Source organism: Emys orbicularis, chromosome 20, assembly GCF_028017835.1.
Source record: "Emys orbicularis isolate rEmyOrb1 chromosome 20, rEmyOrb1.hap1, whole genome shotgun sequence".
NCBI lineage: Eukaryota > Metazoa > Chordata > Testudines > Emydidae > Emys > Emys orbicularis.
In genome coordinates, this window is record NC_088702.1 from 993,738 (window position 1) to 1,014,951 (window position 21,214).

The 21,214-nt window shown below is 52.1% G+C and overlaps 1 protein-coding gene across 2 annotated transcripts in view; it reads left to right on the forward strand.

Annotated features, from left to right (window-relative positions):
• Nucleotides 1-20,847, forward strand: part of KCNN3 (potassium calcium-activated channel subfamily N member 3) — a 54,069-nt gene extending 33,222 nt beyond the window's left edge. For both annotated transcript variants that reach the window (XM_065419829.1, XM_065419830.1), the window contains 5 exons: nt 2,247-2,388; nt 10,057-10,167; nt 16,557-16,684; nt 16,967-17,036; nt 19,925-20,847. In XM_065419829.1, the coding sequence (XP_065275901.1) occupies nt 2,247-2,388; nt 10,057-10,167; nt 16,557-16,684; nt 16,967-17,036; nt 19,925-20,221 (748 nt within the window). In that variant the 3' untranslated portion in view covers nt 20,222-20,847. The remainder of the gene's footprint in view (nt 1-2,246; nt 2,389-10,056; nt 10,168-16,556; nt 16,685-16,966; nt 17,037-19,924) is intronic.
• Nucleotides 20,848-21,214: the final 367 nt, after the last annotated feature.

Sequence of the window (21,214 nt, forward strand, 5' to 3'; positions counted from 1 at the left end):
CTGGAGAGGTCTGGATTGGATTCCTTCGCACTGCTCGGACTGGCTGGAATCGGGCAGCTGGGTCGAGCGCCCTTCTGGGGCAGAGCAGCGAGAGGCTGGGGGTGCCATCTGGCATGACAGTGCAAAGCCCCACGAGGTTAGCAGGCCAGGCCGCTCCTCACTGTCAGAGCTTCTGGTTATTTGAGCAGTTGGAACATAGGTCTGGAAGGGAGCACCTGGGTCACGGAGTCCAGCTCCCTGCTGTCGCAGGCAACCCCTCATAGAATGTTGTTCATAAACCTGTCAAGCTTCATCTTAAACCTAGCTAGGTTATCTGAAAGGGTAAGGCGTCCTGGACCTGCAGCCGGGGAAAGAGACCAGCAGTAACCAGACCACAGTCCATTGCTGTGTACGCTGACGCATCGCCGCTGGGACACGCCGTCCAAGCCAGCCAGTGGTTCCAGTCCATCTCCCCCAGGTTACAGGCTCAGTTACTGCCGAGGAGATGGTCTGGACTGACCCAAACTGAGCCTGAGGATCTGGCAGAGGCCTGTGACAAAGCTCGCCTGCAGAGGTTGGGGGCCAGAGGAACAGGCCTCACTGCTGCACAGGAACAGGAAGAAAAGCAGCTGAGGCTGTGGGCCCAGCCAGAGAGTTTGTTGACCTTGTCAGGGACAGGAAATGGACCAGAATTCAGTGTTTTGCATGTTCCAAAGGACGGAACGTGACAATGGAAACATTGCAAAGTTTCCCTGGAGTTACTAGCTAAGGCTAGGAGTGCCATTGAATCCTCACATGCTTTGAGTAAAGCGCATTCACAAGTCTTTGCAGGATTGGGCATACGTTTGCCTGCAGTGGAACCTGACCCCCTTACCTGGGGGGCAGCTAGGGAAAGAGCCAGGAGAAGGTGGGAGCAGAGCAGGGGGCATTGGTTAATGTGACCCTGGGTCTCTAATCTCCCTAACCTCAGTCAGTGGCTGGGTGTGCGTGTGTGTCGGTGTAGTAACAGAAGTCAGGAAAAATACGTTAATGTTGGGTTGATACGAACGTCATCTGCTCCCCCCGGGTTGTTTTACAAGCCTCTCGCCTGCCTGGAGACCGAGCTGCTAACCAGAGAAGTTCAGAATGATGTATAAAGCCACAGAAAGGCGTTGAAATTGCCAACACGCTCTGTTAGTTTATGCTCGTTGTTCGCAGGGGGCATGTGCGTGCTAAACCCATAATCCAGGGCCAGTTTCACATGCACGCTCCTTTTGAAAAGCAGGAGGTGAGCTGCCATTGCTGTCAAACACCCATAATGCAGACAGTCTCCATGCCAGCTTGAGCCCAAGTGGGGAATCCTGTTCAAAGTTATCAAAGGTGTAAACCGGCGCAGGTGCATTTCAGTTCTGTCAGGAGGGGAAGGAATCTGTTCTCATGAGGTCTCCATCACTCGCGGGGAGGTGGTGATAATGAGTTTGCAGGAGACAACGTTGTGCTGTGAGTTCAAATGTAAATGAAAAGTTCATGAGGAACCTTGACAGGTTGAGCAGCTGGTGGGAACGGAGCAGCAGCAGCAGCTCTCAGCCTGCCTCTCTCCTCTCCATTCAGTCACGTCTGTTTCCCCATCAAACAGACGTCCCTGCCCAGCAGCATGGCCCCAGTGCAGATGGAGCTTGGAGGGTATTTCGCTGAAATGTGACTGCGACGCTGACTGAAAGCAAATCAATCTTTCTGCTGAGGCTTTGCTGTCTGTGTGTGTGTGTGTGTGGTGTGGGCGCATGGGGGGTTTTCTTATGAGGAAATTGTGAAATTGCTGCTGCTGGGGAACATTTTGTTGCATTATTAATATTTATTCCCTATTTTGCAATATGGTCCAGAGGCTTTCAGCCCAAGGTTAATTATGTCCTGGGAGGGGTGTGGCGCTTATCTGATTCCATAATCTTGCTGCAAGTAATTTTTTAAGACCAGCTGCTTTAGCAGTGCATGGTTCTAAGCTGTGGTCGAGAGGCCAAACAGAGGCAGGGTTGCAGACATCCAGCCTGAGGCCACTGAAAATGCCCTTTTGACCTGTCGGTTTTGCAGGGCTGGGTTGTGCAGGAACAAGACAAGTGTCTTCTGCAGCTGCCTTCTGACACTGGGGACTAGAAAGTGGATAGCCAAGGCCCTATTTCCATGAGCACCATTATCTGACCTGGCAGAGACACCCGGGTGCGGGAGGAGAGTTGTGTGAGATGACTGGTTTCCTGTCCTCTCCTGCCACACTGAGGTGTACGTCTCCTTGGCAGGTACCACGATCAGCAGGATGTGACCAGCAACTTCCTGGGTGCCATGTGGCTCATCTCCATCACGTTCCTCTCCATTGGCTACGGTGATATGGTGCCTCACACATACTGTGGGAAAGGTGTCTGCCTCCTCACCGGCATCATGGTAAGAGTGTTTCCTCAAGGAAGCGGCCCAGGAGGGGGAAGTACACAATCCGGAGTAAAGTTTCGGGGAGCCAGGGCCAGCAGATTGCCCCTCACACCCACCCACTGGGTCCTTTCTATACTGAGCCATGGAGATCCTGCCTCAGTTTCCTTCCCGTTTAGAACAGGCTCCTTGGGACTCCACTGATTCCCCTCCCAGGGTCTAACCCAGGGCTACAGCTTGGGAAGCAAGACCAGGCAGGTTTTGGTTGGGGGATTTTACAGAGCCCCCTTCCTTCCCCACTGGTCGGGGGCTTCTCAGCTCGTTTGTCTGTGAGCAAGACTTCACAGCGTTTGCTCCCGCTGCTCTACTGCTGAAAACTGGCAAGGCTGTGAGCAATCAGGATGCTGGGAGCTGGGGAGGTCAAACCCTCATCAATGGTAAGCAAAACTCACAGCGTTAATCTGAACCACTGCATGCACTGGGACAAGGGGACGAACGGGAGGCCTCCCGGGCAGGCTGGCACTCAGTGGCGGAACTCACTCCGGTCTCTGGATCACTGCGTTGGATCTGACATGTCCTTTGTCTGAGGAGTGAATGACACTTAGACAGGATCTAACAGGTGTTTTCCAGATCTTGACACATGACTTTGGAGGGGGTGTGTCTGTGTGGATACCTGAAAAGCCCGCAAAGTACACAGTTGCCAAAGTACCATGGGCCCAGTTCTGTAGCCAGTGGATGCCCAGAGCTACACTGGGTGGGAAGGCTGTAGTGTGTATAGTGTCTCAGCAATACTGGGCTACAGCAGTGGTTGCCAACCCTCAGAGGGGCAGTGAGAGCTGCCCACTAAGCAGGCAGGCTCTAACACAGCAGCTAATGCCAAACCACGCAGGGTGAGCCGGGGATATGTAATGGGCACAGGTGAGTCTTTAGAACAAGTACGGGGCTGGGGCAGAGACCCAGCTGCCACTGAGTACAGGCTGCTGAACAGTGCTGTGTGACAGAAATTTTCTGATCTCATCAGAGCAGCTCGGCAGAGACCCTGGTCTGTGCGACAGAAATATCCCTCAATCGGTGCCCAGCAGTGGGGTTTGGCAACTGTCCCAGACAGGCCAACCCCTCAGCCACTGGTTTTTACAAGCATCTGCCTTTCTCTCCCCACACTGAGCTGCAGCCCATCTGACTGACTCTCCCGGATTGTCTCACTGACTGTCGAATCCCCCAGCTCCTGCAGCCAAGCTCAAGGAAAGCGGGCCGCTTCCTCCGCAGAGCTGCCTCCTCGCGATGCTACGTGTTACTGGGAGACTGGTGCAGAACGAAGGGAGCAGGGAGAATATTTTTATTAGTGGAATGAAACATCACCTGGTACAGCAAACTTTTCCAGCTACCTCACTCCTCAGCAGCCTACGATGGGCGACTCTCGCTGTGTATTATACACTAGGATCCTCGCTTTGGCATGAAATAATGCTCCCTGTTTTTCTTAATCAAGCTAAACGAACCAGCCATGGCTACCCACTGTTTTACAGCCGGTGTCTGAGTCCCACAGCCGTTTATATCACTAGCCAAGGCCTGTTCCTCTTTCACGTACACTTGGATGCGGGGAACTCTGCTCCTCAGCCCCTGTTCAGGCCAACAGCTCCGTGGGGTTACCCAGGCAGGCGCTAGTCCTCATGGGCACCCTCTGCATCAAGGAATCTCTCTTGCTGAGACATTTCTCTCTCCTCCCTCCCCGGCCACACCCTTCCTATGCCAGGCTCCTGGTGATGATTACAGTAATTAGTTAAAGGCAACCTCCCCATTTGGTTACCATGGTGACCATGGAGGCCAAGGCTAGGGCTGCATGTGCGCGTGCTGTGACTAGGTTTAATAACTGACATCTTGCAGAGTTCCCGAGTAACCGTGCAGTGATTTGCCACCAAGCAGGGGTCAGAGCGCTGTGGCTCCTGCCTACCAGGGAGTTTCACCTACCACAGCAGACACTTGGAGCTCCTCTGCATTTCAGTAGGAGACACTATGGCAGCTGCCTCACAGCATCGCACAGCTCGCCTCTCTGGCTAGGCATTTCGAAAGCACCCAATAGCGCGGTGTCCAGCCAGTGGCCTCCAGAGGCCCTGTCGGCTCTAGGCTGCAGTACCAGAGTGAGCAGGAGTGAGAACTGGGGCTGATTCCCCCAGTGCAATGACATTGCCTGCAGAGGAGCGTCTCTCGATCTCGCTCTGAGAGAGAAGCAAAGCAGACTCTGAGCTTTCAGGCCAACAGAGGATGGGTGGATTCGGTACAGGAGGCTGGGGTGACCCACCCCCATCACAGGTAGGGATATCTCCAGGACAAGCCAACATCTGGAGCAGGCTGGTGCTTGGTTCCTAGAGCTGTTTGTCAGAACAGTGAACAGAGATGGTGAGCATCCCTAGTGTACTTGTGGGGACTAGATTCCATCCTAAAACTGCTCAGTGCCAGCTGGTTTCAATCACGTTGGAGCTACTCCAGCTGTGGTAAGGAATCCTTGGGAGAGACAAGAAGCCAGCTGTGATGTCTCCACACCCCCTCATTCCATTTGTCATTTTCACCTCTTCATTAATATTTCATTTTGTTTGTGTTCCGTAAACTAAGCTAATGAAGTCAGTTCTCCCAGGGCTGAGTGAGAGATACCGGGTCTCCTCTCCAAAATCCTCTTGATACGTTCCAGTTTCTAGAGTTCTCCAGCTGGCGATGTCCCATGGAAGCCAGCCTGAAGGAGAAGCCGAGAGGCACTTGAAGATGGAGGTGTGCAACCTTGACTAGCCAGAGAGATGGATGGGTCGTTATCGAATGAAGATGCACAAAATTGTCCGTGTGGGAGGCCCTGGTGCTGTGCTGCACTGTTTGGGCCATGACGCAGCATGAACTTGACTGAGCTCTATTGTGTACTGACCCGCTGTCACCAGGCAAATGCCACCACATCCACCAGGAGACAGCACTGGAACTGCTCTGTGGGTCTCTGCTTCTCCAGTCAATGGACGACACCAGGTCCTCAACTGCTGTAAATTGGCACCGCTCAGGATCTGGCCCAGTCTTCCCTCCCCAATCATTGGGTGCTGGGGATAGGGGTGTGTCTTCTCTCTCCTCTTCCTTTCTATCGTCAGGAGAGATCCCAGCAACCACTGTGGGTGCACAGAAATCTGGGTAAAAATCTACCTGTGTTGAGCAGCTGCACGAGGCCTATGCACCAATTAAGCCCTGCTTACTCCTTTGGGGTTTAAATGGCCACAGCCCTGGATGCAGGTCCTGGCATTGAGGTATGGTCCACGCTCCCCAGGCTGCCTTGGGTGGGTGCTCAGCGTGGGCTCACAGGAGGGGCATAAAGGCCAGAACAGCAGTTGGGAACTCCAGAGAGACAGGCTTACGCTGTGTCTACACTGCAGCCACTCCAGTGCTGTGGCTGTAGCGTAGACCCTCATGACCCCGACAAAGGGGGTTTTCCCGTTGCTGGATTTAATCCAGCTGTCAGTGAGGCCATAGCTCGGGCAATAGAAGAATCCTGGCGAGCTCGCGGCAGCTCTCAGGGGTGTGGGTTTTTCACAGAAGTAGGGCAGCCGACGTTTCAGTGATAGACCAGGGCTCAACTTGCTCCCCTAACACGTTTCCGAGCACACACAGCGTCAGGTATTTTCAAGCCCAGCCCTGTTTCATTCCAAGGGTTCCTCTTCCGTCATCACTCTGCTTCTCTCCACTCTGCTGCCCGGACTTGCCTGCCTCCCTTGCAAGACCCTCTCCTTTGTGGGCTGCATCTGCTGCTCCTCCTAGCTCCTGAGTGGGACTAAAGGGTGGGATCTAGTGCATCAGGCTGGAGCAATGCTGTGGGAGCCACCCGCTGGCTGGCATGGCCTGGGGGACCATGCCAAACTACTGAGGCATGAATTTGCTCCTCTGGCCGACCAGTTCACAGATTTTCCAAGTTCTATGAGAGCAACTGGTTCCCCCTCCTTCTCCTGCCCCTAGAATCCCAGGCTCGCCGGACTCTCAAGAAAGATAATTTTCAACATGCCAGAAACTACCCCTCAGTGTCTGGGTTTTAGTCCTGCCTCCATGGTGAGCTCCTGCTGCTGCTGTGCTGTGCCAGCGTGCTCAGACCCTTTTAATGCAGCTCCCCTGGGGAGCATTCACTCGCTAGCCTGGGAAAGTACTTGATCTGGCTGCTGCCACGGAAACGCCAGCCAAACGGGAGGAGTGTGACACTTCCCAGCAAACAGCCAGAAAATGAGTCTGTTAGCGCCTGCCACAGCCCCTGGTGCTTCCTGCCACAGCTGACAGATCAGCCCCTCTGCTCAGCCAGCCGCGGTGGAGGAGAGCAAGCAGCATCTTCTGGCGTGTGAGTTCCTGCAGCTGGGAGGAGACGCTCCCCAGCTGAACAGAAGCAACAGGGGTCAGGCTTAGGTGTGAGTGAGGCTAAGCATACAGGGAGCCGGGTGTCAGGGAACCTGCCTGCTCAGAGCCACCCCGATGATGAGGGAGTTAAGCTGGCTGCCTCTCCCCATCCTCTCAAAAAGGAGAGTTTGTCACCCAATGGCCTAGTCTGAGTTTAGCAGGCGTAGTCCCAGAACAGTGGGACCTGAGTACACCCCTGCTTTCCTGGGACCCAGAGGATTGTATAGCGCCCTCCAGCGTGGTTAAATATGCTGTGAATTACATCAGGGACCCACCTATGCTGCCTATCACAGTCTAGCCTACTGTTCTTTTGAGCCCCAGGGGCTCATGAACCACAAGGAGCCCTCCAGTGCAGCCCCAGCCATTCCACTCCATGGAACACCTGTCAGCACAGGTGAGGGATCACAAAACGCCAGCTGCGCCTCAGAGCCTGCTTCTACCGACTCGGGCTGCTGCGGCTTGCGCTAGGGTGCTCAACCCACCAGTGCCGCCATTACAGCTCAGGCTGGGGCGCAGACTCCGAAGAACTGTCCTGGGCTTCACAGCCTGAGCTCCAGCCCAGGCCTGAACACCTGCCCAGCTGTTCGTAGTGCCAGGCGTGAGCTCCATGAGCCTGAGTCTGTAGAGCCGGGCTCTGAGACTTGCTGCCCCAGGTTTTAAAACTCAGTGTAGACATGCCCATGAATAACAGGGGAGAGACCCTCCGTTTCCCCATCGGTGAGCTGTTTCCTTCGAGGATTAGCGAGATTGGGTTATCTCTAGTGGAAAGAGCACGTGCTGGGAGCCAGGAGCCCCTGAGTTCTAATCCTCAGGCTAACAGCGACTCCCTGAATGACCTTGGGTGAGTCCCTGCCTCGCTCTGTGCCTCGGTTTCCCCATCTGTAAAATGGAGGTGAGCACACTCCACTCTCAGCAAGGTTGTGAGGTTTAGTTCGCTGTCTGTTCGGAAGATGAAAGGGGAAGAGAATGAAAATGTAAGAAATGTGGATATCGTTATCCCCCTGCTCCCTTTTCTAACCAGAGCGTCTTGATACAACCCCTGGCATCTCAGCAGATCCCAGGCTAATGCACACAGCATCCCTGAGTGCAGTCACTTTCGGGGTGGAGGGTGAGAATTAACTGCACAACAGCCAGGGAAGGAAGGAAATGTTTCCCCAGTGACCCCGGGGCTTACGAATCATGCCAGGTCCATGGAGAACGGACAGAGCCTCCATCACTTCCAGGTGAAGGCTGAGTCCTCCTGGCGGGTTCCAGCGAGTCTGTGGTCTGATTTTCAGAGGGGCGGAGGCCGGAAGCTCCCCGGGGGCGCTGCACTTGTCCCCCCAAGCTCTGAAAGAGAAGCCAGGGGTTATTGTGAACCTGAGGCATGGCCCGAAAACCCACCCCCTCCCTCTGATGGAAAGTCCTGTCTGGAGGAGCGAAGGCAGGTAGTCCCCAGGCACGGATGCCTGGCGTATCTGCAACGTTCGGACGTGCACTCTGTAAAAGACATCAGCCTGGTGTTAGATCCAGGGTGGGTCTGCAGAGCTCAGACACCACCATGATGGGCACGGCAGAAGAGAAGAGCAATAACAAAAATCGCTTGCAGCAGTGACCTGGCCCCGAGCTAACCTCACAGCCAAGGGCAGATGTCCAATCCCAAGCTAGACTGGGCGAACCAGAAGAACCTCCACTCCAAGGGAACAGAGGGAATGAAAAGTGTACGTACGGAGCCTTACAGGAGAGCTCAGACCGGGATGTTTGTTAATGATTTTTAAGGAATGAAAGGTTGCTCCCCAAGGTCACGGTCTCTGCCAGGCAGCACAAGGGAGGTGGTCTCATTCCCACACAGGGAGACTCGGGCAGACACTCTCACTCTATCTCTCACACATGCACAGATTCGCTTTCAGGTTGGCACCTTTTGCTTTCAAAGCCAAATCTATCCAGGAGATAATAGCTACCAATGGGGCTCTCCGCTTGCCAAATGGAACATATCCTGACTCAAACGGGCACAGTTCCTACTGTAATTGCTTGGTAAAAAGGAGCTACCAGCTGTCACCGTTTAGGGGGAGGGAGAAGGGGGGAGGGAGGACGAGACAGAGAAAGTGATTCACATGATCTCATTTCTATGCCGAGCCTCACTGTAGTAAAAATGGGTAGCTGACCAACGTGCAGGGTGCCAGCAGCCTTTTCTAAAGGAATCGCTTAGGAAGAGCCAAGGAGAAGGTGCCAGCTTCAGCTGCGCCAAAAGCATAGGCGGGTTTCTTTTTCTCTGAAGCTCCATGAGAGAAAACAGAGATTGAGAGAGAGCGAGGGAGCGTGCCTGCAAACCTGCTGGGGTGTTTGAGCCATCCTCTTCCCAGCCACGTGGCCCTGCAGCCTAATACAGGCAACACACAAAGGGCTTCCTTCATGACTCTCACAAAGGAAGCTATTTTTTAAATAACAAAGGGTTTAGTCAGGCCAGTAAGTGTCATTATTCCCATTTCACAGATGGGGAAACTGAGGGGAAGGAATATGCTGCCAAGGTCATACAGTGAGTCAGGGTAAGAAACTCAGGAGTCCCGGTTGCCTGCATTAACAATCCTCCCACAGCAGTGAATGGAGCCCAGGAGTCCTGGCTCCTAGTCCCTCTGGCTTAGTTGTGAGCCTACACTCCCACCCAGAGCTGGGAACAGAACCCAGGAGTCCTGATGCCCAGGTCCCCGGGGGCTGATGACTAGCCCATGCTCCTTTCCAGAGCTGGGAATAGAACCCAGGAGTCCTGACTTCCCCCCTCTCCCACTCCCGCTCTAACCCACAAAACAGACTTCCTCCAGGAGCCAGGAATGCCCCCTAGTCCTGATGCTCTCCTCCTAAAAGCAGTGGGGCCAGCTCCTTAGCTCAGGGGCACTATGCCAACTGCACCAGCTGAGCTGGAGTATTGAGTGCAGCTTCTAAGTGTCTTGGGAGGGTCAGGAGAGGGCGACGGTTTCCTGATGACCCCCTGCCAACCAGCAGCATGGTCCAGTAATTACACAAACAGCCGCTCAAGGACACATGTCCAGCACTGTGGGCAGCTGACCCCATGGAGTAATTAAATAGATGACCTGCTGCACAAGGGGGTGGAGGGGTGAAGTATAATTAATGTATGTAAATGGCTGGGATGGGGCTGCGGCCATGCAAAGCACCATCACTGCACGGTTTCATCCCAAGTGTCCCTCTGCGGGAAGGCAAGTGGCATTTTGGAAGTAGGAGGGGGCCGCTCGCTGCTCCACGATTAACTCTTTGCCTTCTTCTCTCCTCCCCTTGCTTTTCCCACGGCAGGGGGCTGGCTGCACTGCCCTGGTGGTGGCTGTGGTGGCCAGGAAACTGGAACTCACCAAAGCCGAGAAGCACGTGCACAACTTCATGATGGACACTCAGCTGACGAAGCGGGTAAGGTGCTCCAGGCAGTGGGGCGTCCGTCACGGCTGGTTGGGGTAAAAATCCCCAAATGTAACCGCAGGAAACCTTAAGCCAGCTGGTGTAAATCCACTTTGATCTCAATGGAACTATGCTGCTCTAGGCCTGCTGAGAGTCTGGCCTGACCGTTCTCATCTTGTAAACTAGATTGTGACATCACAATGAGACCGGACGTTGATCCGGGAGGAGAAAACTTGCCTGTACCCAGAAACTCCTCAAGCATCAACAATGCTGGCTGAAGGGGGCTGCTGGCCACTTGCACTATAAGCTTTTCTTGAGCCCTGACAGAAAAATATCATGGAATGCTGCAGTGTTTCTGTTTCCCCACATTTCTGCAGGAACGTTTTCCTCTCCAAAGTGCCCTTCTCTAAATCATTTCCCCCCTTGGTCACTCCAGGTAATTTTCCTCATTTCCTTATGGAAGTGGCTAGTTAAAATGAAAAACCAAAGTCTCCTCTCTGGGGCAGAGCTCAAAAGATCACTGAGCTGGTGCCTTGGTGCAGGTCGGCCTGCAAAGACAGCACTCAAAGGGCAAAACGCTCCTGTAGAGCAGGCAGAAATGTGTCCATCACAGAGCAATGGAGCACATTAACAGGTCAGGAGCTGTTTCTTGAAGGACAGCTTTTGTGACAAGATTTCCCAACGCTTCTGTCTGCATGAAGATCACGAATATTTTTCCCAAGAAGGATCCTGAAACACCACGGCCACCAGTGTCAAAGCCCTGCTGTGCTCAACAGGTCTCTGTCAAGCTGCCTCGCATTGGGAGCGTCATTAGAAACTGAGCTCGGCTTTAATCCTCTGCAGCCTGAATTAAGCGTGGAGTGATTTTTATTGTGGAGTCGTAGCAATGCATGCCCAGTTGTCCCTGCAGCCCCGTTTCACTGGGGAATTATTCATGAGAATGAGAGTTGAGCTGCTTTGCATCCGAAGAAGTGGGCTGTAGCCCACGAAAGCTTATGCTCACATAAATTTGTTCGTCTCTAAGGTGCCACAAGTACTCCTGTTCTTTTTGCTTTGACTATAAATTGTGTTGGCGGAGGGCTTTTTTTTTTTTTTTTTTTAGGAGAATATACAGAGGTCAAAAGGAAAGTTTAGGGACATATTCTTTTGCTGTCGATACAAAAAATACAGCCTACTTCACGCTACAGTGGCACGGCAACAGCTGTAGCATAATAGAAAATAAATTGTCTAAGCCGTACATGGTCTGAATGCTGCGCAGGCTTGGAAGAGGAGCTGTCAAGTCTGTAATGAGCAAGTAACACCAGCTCTTTCTCAATCTTCTGCTCCAAAAGTCTCCCGTTTACAAGGGACTTAGGAAAATCTGGAAAGCCCAGCTGTGCACCCGAGCAGAGGAAGTGCCACAACCTGTCCTAGGAGGAGACAGGCTGCCTTTCCCCTCTCAGAAGGGGATCCTCCTCTTCATCTCTCCAGAGCAGGCCTGTGCTGACTGGAGGCACAGTGCTTATTTACATGCTTTGGATCCCAGCTGGGCAGGACCTAATGATCACTCAGAGGTTCAGCAGCAGGGCCAGCATTTCAGACAGCTGCCCATCCAATTACTAGTCGTTCTTTATGCTGGGATGGTACCCACTGTGTACTAAGCACTGTACAGACACACAGGAAGACACTGGCCCTGCTCCCAAGATCTCATGATCAGAAAAGCTCAGACAGACTGTAAGGCAGAAAGGATACCTACAGCAACTGAGCACTCCAGGGCTGAGAGGGCCACAGAGCCAAGTACTAAACAAAGGAATCTGTAATACAAACAGAGAGCATGATACATTCATTATAAAATGTAGTTTGGTTTGTTTACTGTAAGTTTCAAATCCTTTGATAGGACTTATTCTGCCTTTGCTGTAGGAGCAGTGGAAAAGTCTCCTGAAGAATTAGTTCTACGTGAACAAGATATTGTGTTATTGAGAGCCATACTGGGCGGGTTGGCCAGCAGAGGGATTCAACAGAACATCAAATCCGGGGCTTACCACATTTTGGACTAACTTCTCAGTTGGTATAAATGGGTGCAGTTCTGTTGACTTCAGTGGAATTTCATCCATTTACATCAGCATAGAATTTGGCCCCATGTCTCTGATTTCCAGTATCTGCTCCCAAAAAGGGCTGGAGGGAAAGCTGCAGGGCCAGAAGCTTTTCCCACTCAGGGCAGTGCAGGGATTTCGGTGATGCTTCCCTCATGGAACCTTCCAGAGGCAAACCAGGAGGTAAAGTGACCTTGTTAATCGTGGCCTAGCGCTCGCAGACCCCCACTCGCACCTCTGCCCGGGGGAGTTCAGTCTTAAAGCCATTTTCCATTTTCTTCAAGAGCCTCCAGATGAGCCCTCGTGTTGAGCTAGAATGATGCATAGACCAAGCCAGCCTGGAGCGCAGCAGGTAGCAGTAGGTTCGGACTCTGTAGGGGAGTCTAGCCAGGGAGCCGCTCCACGAGGAGAGGATGGAGTCAGCGCAGTTACACCTCTCGCCGTGAGTAGTCAGGTTCACACTCGTATAAATAGGTGCAACTCAGCTGAAGCGAAGGGAATTGCTTACACTAGGGTTGAATTTGGCCCATTAACTTTTCATGAGTCAGAGTGGATGATCCTTGCAAAGCATGCTGAGCTAATCTTTCCACTTACACCAGTGTGGCACTAGTGCAACTCTCCTGACTTTAGCCGAGTTACACTACAAACTTGTGCTGGTGTAATTATGGAAAATCCACACCCCTGAGCGAGGTAATTACACCGCCTCGCCCCCAGTGCACACAGCTGCTGCCTCTCGGGGAGGCGGAGGTAGGTAGTGTCTCCACTAAGCTCTACAGAGGAGCAGCTGCACCAGTACAGCGCTGTGAGTACAGACAAAACCCTAAGCCTGGATTTCACCAGCATGGATGAGAGAGTTTCTCAGAGGGGAAGAAATCCGTGAGGACCCAGTCTTTGCCAGCCATGGAACTGCACTAGAACTCTGGCAGTGTATAATCACTTGATACCCTGTGGTGACTGTACCTAATGTCATTGCAAATGTGAGTGGCGCCAGCAATGTTTTGTACGAGTGAGATGGCAGTGAAGCAAAGGTAGGTACGTGACTTTGGACTGGCTCAGCATCACGACTTGGAAACTCAATTTTCAAATCTGTCTGGATCCTGTGGAGACTTAGCAGTAGAGGAGATCGAGACCACGGGCAGGGAATTGAATTGAAACTGTCAGAGATGAAGAACGTTACACAAATCTTGAGTGCGATACAGCGCCCTCTTGCTGAAGACAGGGAGAAATCTAGGAGGAAAACCAGATACCTCCCATAAGCAGCAGAGAACTGAAATGATCATCTTCATAGCCAGGGACTTGGGGCAGTCAGAAGAGCAAAACTAGCTTCCTCTGTGCTCATTTTTAAGGGATTTTAAAACATGGTGAAAAAATAAGCCGGCAGGTTGATGTGGGACGTATTTTTCCAAGGACCATGCAGTGGATTGGTCCCTTTTGGTGATAAAACCGGGATTCTGTTATAAAGCAACAAAACCCCTGAAGTGATGGTTTGGAAGGAAAATGGAGGAAGCCTAATTGTCCATGCACCCTCCTTACAGCTTCTTTTCTGGTCTCTCCATTCTCCTCACTAGAGCAGCGCCCCATGTTACTTGCCCTCCGCCCCATTCCCCAACCCTCATGTATGTTTTATTTGTTAAATATGCTCTGGGACCTACAGAAATCAAAGGCAGCTACAGATAAAATCCAAGTGGAAAATCTGGTGGAAAACTAAGAGCCCCCTGAAAAGTTTAGGGATAAAATTGTCATACCCCACAGAATATCCAGGGATCTTGGGGAGATTCTGGTGCCTCACTCCTTCCTCAGGAAATCTGCACTTTCCTCCTTTCCATCCCTCCCAGCCCCAGTGTCACTGCGAAGAGACATTCGTTTCTGCAGGGTGCCCATTCTGAGCTTGAGTGTCTGGCAAGGGAGGAATGTCTTGCGAAGAGCAAGCTGCCAAAAGGGTGTTGTGCAGGAAATGCAGAGTGCCTGCCTTGCAGGGAGACCACAGCCACAGTGGCGTTTATGGTGACATAAGCGATACAGAAAGCAAACAGTGGTTAAAACCTGTTCCTCCTCCTCCTGTGGCTATTGATCTGCTGGCTTTGTGCCAGGTGGACTGTGGCCAGTTCATTTCAAAGCAAGCACCAAAGCTGCATTTAACAGCAGACTCTTCAAGCCAGGTTCATGCACAGACTCTCTCGGACCGAGCCACCAGCAGGGGGTTAATAAATTCAGTGATGTCCGTGTTGCACTGTGGTTTGTACGTGTGTGTTCGCAGGCGGAGGATCCTGTTTTCCCACACCTGACAGCCCGGCCTAGCCAAGACGAGAGCACGTGGAGTCCTGATTTAAGAAATACCTGGATTTGATTACTCTGGGCACAACCACCAGCCTAATGTGAAATTGAATTATAAACCCATGTATGGAAAGTGCAGTACTTGGGGGTGGTAGAAAGAGGAGAGCCCTGGTTCATTCTCTCGCCAGCACCGGCAATGATAGAACAGGCCTGTGTTCAGGTGTGACCTGCTACCGGAGACAAGTAAACCTGGGAAGCACGTGACCGAGAGTCACTAACATCTGACGGCTGCTGGGGGGGTCTCAGTCAAGTCCCTAGTGGACAAGTGGCCATAACAAAAGCAAACGATTGGCTGGTTGGCAGTCTCAGCAGCGAGGCCAAAGACGGAGTGAGCCATGAAGACTGCTGCCCCACGGTCAGTCCCTCCAAGCGGTGGCGACGCACTAGCACTGGAGGAAGCTTTCACTCGCACTGCCAGTTCTGTAGACAGAGGACCTGAGTCTCCCAGGCTGTTGGTTACTCACACAAGGTTGTGTATAAAAATTCCCCCTGGTACTCACAACCTCTCTTTGTTCTCCTGCCCCAGCAATCTGCAATGCTTTTGGAAATGTCTGAGCAGTGGTTATCTGTGCTTAAACTCCCGACACAGAGCAAAACGTGCAAAAACCCAAAAGGTAACAGCTAATTACAAATCAGTTTGTCTTTCCTGCAACCAAGGAATGCTTCCCCCTGCTCTTTTCACTAATTACTCAAGATGTCTGTGTTTAAATGAAGACTTTGTCCCTAGCTGTCTGGATCCTGTTGGTCTGTCTCAAATCGGTGGTGCACTGAGTGATATCAGCCGTTTCCATGCCATCAGCAGGAATATGTGGCTTTACTGCATGGAGAGGGCGCTGCAAAGGGGAAAAGCTCTGGCTTTAATCATTGGGGATAAGTACAGGAAATTGCAGTGGTGCTGTCCCCATTTCCAGTGTAACCAAACCTACCTGTGTGTGAAACAGCTGTCACAATGGTTTGGCTACCGTGGGGAAGGAGCAGCTGGCACTGGGGGTGGATTCCTCTCTGCACGTGAGGCATGTTCACACCGGCGGCCGATACAGAATCCATGCCCTCTCGGGGACAGGGCTAAATATCCGCCAGGCAAGGTTCCCTCTAATTTTTTACATCCATGTGCAGAATGAATTTTATGTGCACCAAAATGGAGGTGACGTGTGGTGGGGGTGGGGCCAAGAGGTTCACAGTGTGGCAGGGGGCTCAGGGCTGGGGCACATGGTTGGGGTGGGGGAGGACTCTGGCTGGGGGTGCGGGCTCTAGGGTGGGGCCAGGGATGAGGAATTTGGGCTGCAGGCTGCCCTGGGGCTGCGGCAGGGAGAGAGGACTTCCCCCAGCTCTCTCTCGCTGCAGCCCAGGTCCAGGCGCCTCTCACCAGCTGCAGCAGCTCCAGGTCCAGGAGAGAGGCGCCTCTTGCACCTGCTTGCCTCTTGATAGCCTGCTGTGTGCCCACGCAGCTTAGAGGGAACGTAGCTGCCAGGGACTCTCAGTGGCATGTGGGGATGGCCTGGAACTGGTTCCATGAAGAACGTGGTCCTGCCCAGCACAGGGTAGACTGTTGCACATTTAGGCGCAAGGTAAAAACTGAGGGGCAGGCTAGGGAGTGTGTGGGAACCCAAACAAGAACACTGCTGCGTGGTCCCGAATCCACTCCTGCCTCGCCTGCAAAGTGTCCAGCAAAGCACCTTGTCAGCATAAGGAGGAGCCCACTCATCCCGTGTCTCCTCAGATCTGCCCATTTCCCCACCAACCCTCTTTCTTACCCGTCACTCTTGTGAGCAAGGGCTCGATCCTGCCAAGTGCCAAGCAGTGCTGTAAGGTGCCGAGTGCCCTCAGTTCTGACTGACTTTAATGGAGGGGAGGGTGCTCAGCAGCTTGTAGGACCAGTACAGACCAATCCAAACCATTGCCCCAGGCCTAACGTACAAGATACTGCATCCCATATGCTCTCTGAGCCAGGTGGAGGAACTAACCTGCAGCTGGGTCTCCACTTTTGTCTTGCAGATCAAGAATGCTGCAGCCAACGTCCTTCGGGAAACGTGGTTTATCTACAAACACACAAAGCTGCTAAAGAAGATTGATCATGCCAAAGTCAGGAAGCATCAGAGAAAGTTCCTTCAAGCCATTCACCAGTAAGTGGAATCCACTCCAAATGGCGACCAGAAGAACAGTGGGGTGGGAGGGAGAATGACCAACATGGTCCAGACCTCGATGTTCCAGCTCCGTTCATAGAGAAGAAAATCTGAGCAATTTTCCATTTCCTTGCCAGATGCCATTATAAATATGCTTGTCTCTTGTGACCCATTTGCTGTGTGGGGCTAATCCCAGCTGGATTTCCAGAGCAGTTAATGCTGATGGAGGGACCAGCACACGGAAAAAGGACATGGCTGTATCAGCGTTTTCTTCTTCCGCAGGCTGCGCAGTGTGAAGATGGAGCAGAGGAAGCTGAGTGACCAGGCCAACACGCTGGTTGACCTTTCCAAGGCAAGTCCCTGAAGTTCTCTCCGAGGCCCACAGGGCTGCAAGCCTTTCATCTACATTTACTGTATAATCAATCAGTCGGAGCTGGCTGAACGCAATAGACAAAAGGTCAAACACTAGGCATCTGGAAATGACAGTTGGGGTATTACTCATACCCTGCAGCAAGGGATAGGGCCCCTGTTTGTAGCTGTTACTGCACTCGGAGATTGGGGCAGTGTGGATTCTAACAGAGGCTGGAGTTGGATAGGTACAATAGTATTGTGTCTCATCTCTGGAACGGGAACGGCTGGCATAGATGGGGTGTGCCAGTTCCCTTTGCAGCCCACACACAGCAAAGCAGGATCTGGGATCAATCTTTTAAGGTCAGGCTTCTCAAAGGGGCTTTAGGCAGAGAGGTGCCCAATTCCCACTGAAAATCAGCAGCAGCTGGACTAGCTCAGGCCCTGTTGAAAATGACAGCCTAAAACATTAGCCAAAGATGCTCTTCATTTGAAGACAAAATTCTGGTAAAGTCTCACCCGCGCAGACAGGGGCTTATCCCAGAGACAGAATATCAGTGGAGCCGCAGCAGCGTCGCAATATGCATGTCTTCAAAGAACTGCACGAGCTAAAAGCTCCCAGGCCTGGAACGCCCAGCTGCTCCATTGGCAGGGCTCAGATGTTAGGAGGACATTCTTTCTGGTTACTCTCATCTCGATCCCGGGTTAGATTTCGTAGCAGCGGGAAACCCAGTTGGAGAGCCAGACTAAGAGCTCAGTTTTCACGTGCGGTGTCCTGCTGAAAAAAAGATTTAATTTAGGGAGCAGCTTGGTGCTTCCTCTCCCTGACAAATAGAAGTTGGGTTGCTGTCAATGCGATGGCTTGTCTTTACGGCGGAGATGCACTAAGACAGTAGGTCCCCAGTGGGGATTATCCTTATGATGCAAATATCAGTGTCCCAAATTACCCACCAGCAACTCAGGAACTACCCACACAGCAGTGTAGCCTAAAACCAGGGGAAGATCCAGCCCAACCCAGAAAGCAGGTCCCTCTTCTGTTCGTTGTTGTTGTATTATGGGTGTGCCCAAAGGCCCCAGTCAGGCTGAGGGCCCTGTTGTACTCGGTGTTGTACAAACACAGGTGACGTCTTCATGGCCTCCAAGGCTCTCAGTGCAGAAGATGAAGGGCTAGAGGTGGAGGCAGAACACATGCAAATCCCTGTGGGGGTGATCGGCATAGCTGAGGCTGGGGATCACGTTTAATCATTTCCGCAGCGTGCAGATGGATCGTAACACAGAACAAGCTGCAGAGCATTCGCCAGAGGCGAAGCTGCGCAGGCTGCTTGCACCGCTAGTCAATAAATCGAAGTCTCTGATCCAATCAAGCCTAGGCTGAGTCCTGCCAGAAAAGAGTTAAATCAGACGGTTCCAGCTGCTGCCAGTGTGTGCACCTGGCAGCCGAGAGGTGAACGCTGATGTTCTGCTGATCAATGTCTTTCTTACTGCGATGCTCTGGACCAGCCCGAAGTCTCACATCTTTCGTCTCTGTCCAGGCTTCCCCTGGCATTCAGTCACCAGGCAACGAATTAGAAGAGCATAGCATCTCTCTGGTAAAAACCTGTTAAAGGAATAAACTCGTTAGAGCAAAATCCTGTCACAGGCTTTTCTTTTAACGGGTCATTGATTCATTTTAAAGACTTCTCTCTTGATTTGGAAAATACGCTTGTGCCTCGCTACACAGGAAACAGCTTCACTTATTGACTCAGCACTTTTGTTGCAATTTGCTCTGTTGCACTGGAAGTTCAGTCTCTGAACAGAGATTTCCCTCTTCCCAGTATCCATGTGAAAAGGCTCACTGTTCACACACTGCTCTATTTGTTACAAGTATTGGTTTAGCTAGGTGCAACTGTGCCCGAACTCCCTCTAATCAAACTTTCACCTCCCTGCTGTAATTTTCCCTCTATTCTATTCTTTCTTCTCTCCTTTTAGCCACCTGTATTTGTCTGTTCCCATCTCTATTTTATGAACAGCATCAGAATCACAAGGTGGAGGTGTGCAGAAATCAATTCACTGAGGTTGCATGTGTGCGCACCCATGTCAGACCACACCAAGAGCAAAAAAGACCAAATGTGATGGAAGACTCTGTAATTTCCAAAAGAGCTGGTATTTCCATACGCCAGATTCCAGAGAGGCTGCCTTGCCTAATGGTTAGAGTAGGGGCAAGCCCAACTTTGCTACTGCCTCACCGTGTGACCCTGAACAAATCAGTTCCCCTCTAGGCGCCTTAGACAACACTTACTTTTGTGAAGCGCTTTGAGATCTTTCCATGGAAGGTGCTACCTGAGTGCGAAGCAGCATTGTTATTTAGATCTAGTCCTACATGCTCTGACTCTGATGATTCCAAGCGTTCCCAAAAGACAGCAGCCAGTTTTAATTTCTTAATTTTTGGCCATTAGCTGGTTAGGAGTTGCTCAGCTAGGAGAACGTTCTGTCCTTAATCTTCCCAGGATTTGCCAACACGATGTATTTTCAAGGTTTCTACAGCCGACAGCTTGGCGGGAGAGAGAGTAAACATCCAGCGTTTGCCCTTTAGCTTTCGCAGGGTGAAATGTTTTCGTCTTAGTCCCAGTACAGAACTCTCGGCCTCTGAGGCTTCATTCCAGGGTTAGCCAGCTTGTTGCTCTCCCCAGCCCGTCAGAAATGCAACCAAAGAGATTCTCCCCCAAATATTTCTGATCTCCAAGAGAGACAGGGCAGGTCTTTCATATGCAATATCCTGCCGGCTGCTGCTCCATTCTTGCAGGTCTTTGCCAGCTGTGCCAGCTCAGCTGTAAACAGGGCTTTTACCTCCCACTTGTTCTGGTTGTGAGTGTCCTCTGCACTAATCCCTGTGATGTCTTCTTTGTCCCCCAGATGCAGAACGTTATGTATGACCTGATCACAGAGCTCAATGACCGGAGTGAGGACTTGGAGAAGCAGATTGGCAGCCTAGAGTCCAAACTGGAGCAGCTCACCACTAGCTTCAACTCTCTTCCCCTGCTCATCGCCGAAACCCTGCGCCACCAGCAGCAGCAGCTCCTCGCAGCTGTTATTGAGGCTCGTGGCATCAGTATGGCAGGGGGAACCCCCCAGACGCCCCTGTCCGACAGTCCGATTGGGGTCAGCTCCACCTCCTTCCCAACCCCTTACACCAGTTCAAGCAGCTGCTAAATTGCAGACTGAGCCCCCAAGCCCTAGGAAGACAGACAAGAAGAGCTACTTGTGGGTCTTCAGAGTCAAGTCAACTTTCTTCCGGCCCTCTGGCCGCCACAGAAACATCCAGGCCAAGCCAATGCTGAAAGCATGACCGAACTAACACCGAGGTTAGCTCAGAGCCCTTGGAGTTCAACAACGCCTTGGAACCAGAAATCCAATCTCTGTTTTGGTGCCTCTACATGCGATGAGAAGGAAGCGGATGTGAGGGGAAGCCTCTGGCAAGGCCCTTGCTGCAGTGTTTAGTGGAGGACAGAAATCCACACTCAATCTCAGGTCTTCAAATAGAAAAAAAAAAAATAGTCCGAAGCACTGAAGCAATGGAGCTGCAACAGAGGGAGAGTACTCCACAGCGCGGGCTGTGAGCCATGGGCAAAAGGGGCTGCTTATCTCCAGGGCCTTCCTTCGTCCCCATTCCTCCCAGCCCTGTTCGTTAAGTGTCTTGCCAAGGAAGAGTGGGGGAGGAGGACAGTTAGTTTGCCAAGACTGCTATCCTTTTGCCTCCTGCACCTCCCACAGCCCTACCCGGGAACTGCCAATATCTCGCCTTCTTGCACAGGCTCTGAGCTCAGAGGCCCGTTTGCCACCCCACCCCCTGCCAAAACACTGCCACATACACACATTTCCAGCTAGGGGAGGGTGCTCCATTTGCTTTATTCTGAGTCTCTTTAGAGGAGTGAGTCCATATCCTGCCTGAAGCCACGTGCTGGAGCGCAGCATCTGGGGCATGCCGGCTTCGCGGGGGTGTTTATTGCATTACAGGGCGGTTACAGGGAGATGAAACACACTGCAAGTCAATCCAACATGGATTGTTAAAAATGCACTGCCACTCCAGTGAAGCCATGCGAGGCATCCGAGTTCCCAGCACCCTGAGTCAGCGGGGCAGCGAGGGTTGCAGAAGCAATGCATTCAGCCAAGGGTCAGGGAGGGCTTTGTAGATTGGAACCAGAT